The following is a 6,000-nucleotide window of genomic DNA, read 5'->3' on the forward strand; positions in this document are numbered from 1 at the left end:
ACCCCAATCTGTGTCACATGCACGTGTGTCAGATCTTAAAATATCTGAGCCAGCTGCTGAATGTGGTAAACCTAATTTTTAAATGTCTGAAAGTGTGCTCTCCTATTACAGTGGTAGAAACGCCCACTTCTACTTCCATTTTTAATGATTTGGTTGTTTCCGGCTCCTCTATACTATAGACGTCATTGGACTTCATTTGGACTCAAACAGACATAGCCGATAATCTCACCCTGCTAATGCATTACAGTACAGGAAGAAGTAGGCTGTAGTGCCATGTCACAGCAAAGACAGTCTGTAATGAAATCAGAACAAAGGCTCGTAATGTCAGGATAGGGAGCCCATCATTCCTTCACTGACTTGAGTCCCCATCAAGACTCACTTGGTCAGTTTTGGGGGTGGTAGACAATTATTTTTTAAAAACAAAGTATAGATTTTACACTGCATTAAACATTTACTGCATGTGTGCATGAGTGAGTCCATGACTATCTCGGGTTTTGTCATTGCCGGAGGGCACCAGGTACTGGTTTCTGACAATTCCCACCAGTCCATTCCATATTCTATAGAACATTCTCCCTCCTTTGCTGTATTGATTCCCACTCCAAATCTTTGATCAGGGATGTGACACTGGTGTATTTCCCATACGGATTCCCATTTGGATCTTTGCATTGCTTCAATCTTATTTTTATCAGTGGCTAAGGTCGTGTCGTATAAAAGTTGGGTGAAATATATTAGCACGGTCAATGTAATCTCTAGGATTAGCTTTCAATCACCTAAAACAATTGGAGAGGAAGTTTCTGTATTCGTTTTGGTCTGTGTTTTTCTGCCTCTCTCATGATATTACAGCCTGTACCCACCAGCAGTCATATCTAATCATGCTGCTGAAAGCATCACAATCATGTGAGGCAGGCTTAATGGACCAGACTGTATTTTACAACTTGTCATTTTCACCAGATAGTCATGATAATGTAACAAATAGGGGTGTAGCATAGTAAACCACGTCAGTTTTTATAAGGGATCCACCTTCATTTTTACCCCCATAACATCCCCCACCCTATCAACTCTCACTGCCGAGCCCAGCTCACATATTCCCCGTGCTATAGGCTGGGACAGGCAGACAGCTCATGTCAGCATTAATGTAATTAAGGTGGATTCTAGGAGATGGATGAGATCAGCATTGTGGAGCTCCTGATACAATTTTCCCTTCTACCAGCATGCAGTTTCCATCTGTATTCAACTCCACACCTCAGCAGAGGAGAATCTCAGAAACTTAAAATAGGGGGATTTTAAGGTAACAAGGTTAAAAGATTAATCGGTTTATTGACATTAACTGTCCCTTCAAAGTGAAACAGAAGCTAGATCCTGGTTCTCAGGAAACCCTCTGACTGCAAGCAAATAAATGTTAAAAAAAGGAAGTTCAAACTTCCAGTCTGGAATAACAGAATACAGCCTCTCACTGGTCATTTTCTCATAGCAAGGTTTTCCTTTCAGAAAGCATATATAATTTTATTACTTTGTGTTTTTCACAACTCAGAGAGGCAAAGGATCTCAAAAAAGTTGTGAGAACACTGCTTTTAACATCAATTATTAATATAACCTGGAAACACTACTGATGGCCAGAATTGAAACACTGATAAATATTAAAACAGACAAATAAACAGTACATCATTCATATTCAGACACGTATGCTGCACCACTCACCTCACCACCAACTGAACAGCAACACTAAGCTAATGTAAAGGGGAAAGGGGAAATTGAGAACAGGCCAATCAATTAAATTCTGCAAACTGACATCCCATTCTTCAAACCCCAGATTTGTTTATTCAGTTTGAAATATCTTAATTACATGACAAAAAACATGCAGACTTGACCCAGTATTCAAACTGAAACCTCACTTGCTATTCTGATTGTACCAATGCTGCACAGCACAGACAATAAACTCACCGTTAAATATTGGCTGAGCTCCCTTAAACAAGTGCCTTCCTGAGCTATACAAGTCAATAAGTTCCCAGATTTTATCCCTGGATTGTGCCAAGTTAGTTATCTTAATTGAGAAGACTGGCAGGAGCATTAGAATTGGCCTTAATGTTATGGCTTATGGGGGAGGGGGGAAGAAACAGTCAGGATCCTTGCTCCTAACTATTAACCCAGCAATCCTTGATGGCTGCATTTATGCACAAGGATGTTGAATGAGAACAGGTTCAGCTCGACTGTCAGGCTCGCCTTGGTCAAATAATCTGTTGGCACACAGGCCCCAAAATTCCTCTGAAGGCAGACCTCAGGGAGCTTCTTCCATCTACCCATGGATGTGTCCTAACCTACCCCAAATCCAGAGGTTAGAGGTATTAGCAATTTGACATAATTGAGTATTTACTTCTTTGAGGGTGGTTGCTGGAAAGAGGGAAATGAGCTATTGCGTCAGCTAAAGCTTTCAGCAAAACTCCAAATTTGAATTTGTTGCTATCTCCAGAACAGTATTCGGCTATTCAGTCCTCAAATCTATTCAGACCATGGTAAATCTGTATCCTAATTCCATCCACCGACCTTGGCTCCATACTCTTTAATATTCTGGGCCAGCAAAAATCTAGCAATCTCACATTTAAAATTATTAACTTGAGTTAGCGGCTATTTCTTTTTACAGGAGTGTTCCACACTTCTGGGTGAAGAATTTCTAATTTCCTTTCGAGATGTTCTGGCGCTGTTTCAAACTTTCTGTCAAAATCCAAAGTCTCAATCAAAATCATTCCTCAACCGAGTGTTGTATTGTTATATGATCCGTGAAGAGCTAATTATTATGCGATTCCGAGATGCCACATTCACTGTTAGTCAGCACATAACTGCAACAACGTATCAGTCATTTGTTTGTTCAGTTAGAAATATCTCAATTACATGACCAAAAACATGCATTTTGAGTCCAAAAGTGTGATTATTTTGAACTTATGGGAACTAAAAGACATAACATGGTGGCAGCGGGCATCTAAACATTTTACATGAATTTAATGCTGAATTAGATTGAAAAATCAACCCGAATTAATTCTGGAAAGATAAAACCTGAGTGAGTTGTGCAAAAACAAAATTGCCACCGCAGCAATAAACTCATAGCTCCAGCCCATGATGAATTCGGAGGCTGATAATGTTGTAGAGGTCTTTGAGAAGTTTAAACAAAAATGCACACTGACATTTAGTAACTTTCTAAAAGGCACTAGCAGAGAGGAAAGGGTCAGCTACATTATTTTGTTGGCAGGAGAGAAAGGCTTTTGTTTAATAGCTGCGAGCCGAGTAAAGACTATAACAAATATCTAGACAAAATTTTTGAAAAGTCCATTATATACTTCTAGCCAGAATCAAATCATCAGACCTACCAAGATGAATTTCAAGGTTTGAGGCAGGAATCAGGTGGGCCTGTTGACAATTTCATAACAAGATTGAAAAATGTAGCCAAAAATACAAATTCAAGGAAACAGGTTAAAGACTGATAGATAAACTCTGCACACTGGAGTGCAAAAAGATTTAATTGGGAAGGACAAGCTCACAATATCACCGTAGGCACTGCCTGAGCACATTAAGCCACAAACAGACACTGACTACCCAAACGGCTAGATCTCAGTTAAGTCAAGAGAAAGGCAGCAGGGTTGCTGCAGTGAAACAGTGATAAAATAATGCATATTAGACAGACAGAAAGATGTGAAAGAGCTGTGGACGACCACATGAGTTCACAGACAGAAGTGAAACTGATTATTTTGAACTTATGGGAACCAGAAGACATAAAGAGACATTACATAACTAAGTGTTATGATTCAACCTTTGTCTCCTTGCTAACATTTTTGAGAGTCTGCAGTGCCAATCCAAGTCCAACATATCCTTTCCAAAGTGCAGTGCCCAGAACTGTACACATTACTCCAGATGTGGTCAAACCAAGGCTTTGTATAGGTCAGTGTTAGCCAATAGAAATTGCTGACTAGCCACAGGGGTGGCTTCAACAACACTTTCATCCACAAGCCCCAGTTCTAGTAGGGCGGATCTTACAAACATGCACACAACACTGACAAACATACTTCATGTATACTTACTTAATAACCACCACTGTTCAGCATCGTTTAAAGATGCTTCCATGCACTTCTTTCACTTTACCATTTTACTAACAAATGCAGAAGAGATTAAAGTTCACATACATAGCCATGCAAATACAAATACTGAGTTCACATCTCCAACCATGTTGTCTATTATCTGTTTATGTACTAATCAGAAATTCAATTAGCTACACCATGGTCCCAATTAGCCACATGGCTGGTAACTCATGTATTGACCAATGCTGGTGTAGTTGAAGTAAAACTTCCTTTTAGATTGTAGGGTTCGAGACGTAAAGAGCACCCTGTCATCGGGAGACCCGCTATTGCGAACTTTAGTGGCTACACTTCCACCACAATTAGCACCAGGCAAGCAAGTATGCTTGCTTCATGCTCTTAGGCATTCACTCTGATGAGGTAAACTGAGATGGAACTGGCAGAACTATGGCAGCATCCCACCAGACCATCCCAGCTGTCTTTCTCTTGACTTAACTGAGATCTAGCCGTTTGGGTAGTCAGTGTCTTCATCTGTCTGCAGGGAGAAGAAGCTGCACTTCTGCCAGTGGTTCTGCCCAAAATTCCTTTCCTTTCACACAGATTGTGTAAATTCTTATTCTTTTTGCAAGTCACATATAGAACAAGCCTCTCTCTCTAGCAGGGATTATTGTTTAGGATTTTTTTCTCTTATTAATTTCAAAGTTCCTTAAAACTTTTCCACTGGAGCGATAATGTGCCCAGTGCCCGCCAATGCCCACAGCCTCTCTCACTCACACACACACACGCACACACACAGTTAGCTGTACCTTCAGAGCGCACTTCTCTCCCGTTTTCTTGTGGAAACATTCCAACACTTTGCCGTTGACTCCCAGCCCCAGGACGTTAGCGGAGACTCGGTAGTCGTCAGTGATGGCATTCTTCCTGATCTCGGGCCGGGACTGCGGGTGGTTGAGAAGGCTGGGGGCTCCGGCTCCCGCTGGTTTACCCAACTTGGCAGGCGATAACGGGGCAGGCTCGTTGCCGTTGTGGAGCATAGCGAGGGCAGTGCGTTTAAGGAGAACTGAACCGATCCGATCTGATCCGGGCACGGACTGTTCGACCGGCGGGGAACATGAAGCAGAGGAAAGGGAGGGAGGAGGGCCTGTGGGTCAGCGGCTGTGGACTTGGACTGAAAGTGATAAGTGACCAGACTCCGCTGGGGGGCAGGTGTTGCCGCTTTTAGCGCAGCCTCGGGACTCCGCGATCAGCTGATTTCCTGAACACGTCAGTTCTGGTGGCTTAGGGCAAGGTCACTTCTACAAAAGCAACTGGGACATGTATAAACCACGGGGAAGAGCAGCTCCAGGCAAAACAAAGTACAGCCAAAGAGGTGAAATACACACTGCCCTCCCTCTTTCCCCCAATTCCCCTTGGAAACGGATAACCCAAACAGGATAAAAACAGAATTACCTGGAAAAACTCAGCAGGTCTGGCAGCATCGGCGGAGAAGAAAAGAGTTGACGTTTCGAGTCCTCATGACCCTTCGACAGAACTTGAGTTCGAGTCCAGGAAAGAGCTGAAATATAAGCTGGTTTAAGGTGTGTGTGTGGGGGGCGGAGAGATAGAGAGACAGAGAGGTGGAGGGGGTTGGTGTGGTTGTAGCGACAAACAAGCAGTGATAGAAGCAGATCATCAAAAGATGTCAACAACAATACTACAATAGAACACATAGGTGTTAAAGTTAAAGTTGGTGATATTATCTAAACGAATGTGCTAATTAAGAATGGATGGTAGGGCACTCAAGGTATAGCTCTAGTGGGTTTTTTTTTTTATTTTTTTTTTATATAATGGAAATAGGTGGGAAAAGGAAAATCTTTATAATTTATTGGGAAAAAAAAAAGAAGGGGGAAACAGAAAGGGGGTGGGGATGGGGGAGGGGACTCACGACCTAAAGTTGTTG

General features: G+C 42.1%; 1 protein-coding gene across 1 annotated transcript in view; it reads right to left on the reverse strand.

The window, feature by feature from the left end:
• LOC121280462 (MAP kinase-activated protein kinase 2-like) overlaps positions 1 to 5,382 on the reverse strand; it is a 155,671-nt gene extending 150,289 nt beyond the window's left edge. Inside the window, exon 1 of the mRNA XM_041192486.1 lies at positions 4,868 to 5,382. Coding sequence (XP_041048420.1) covers positions 4,868 to 5,095 — 228 coding nt within the window. The 5' untranslated portion in view covers positions 5,096 to 5,382. The remainder of the gene's footprint in view (positions 1 to 4,867) is intronic.
• Positions 5,383 to 6,000: the final 618 nt, after the last annotated feature.

This window comes from Carcharodon carcharias, chromosome 7, assembly GCF_017639515.1.
Source record: "Carcharodon carcharias isolate sCarCar2 chromosome 7, sCarCar2.pri, whole genome shotgun sequence".
NCBI classification, from domain to species: domain Eukaryota; kingdom Metazoa; phylum Chordata; class Chondrichthyes; order Lamniformes; family Lamnidae; genus Carcharodon; species Carcharodon carcharias.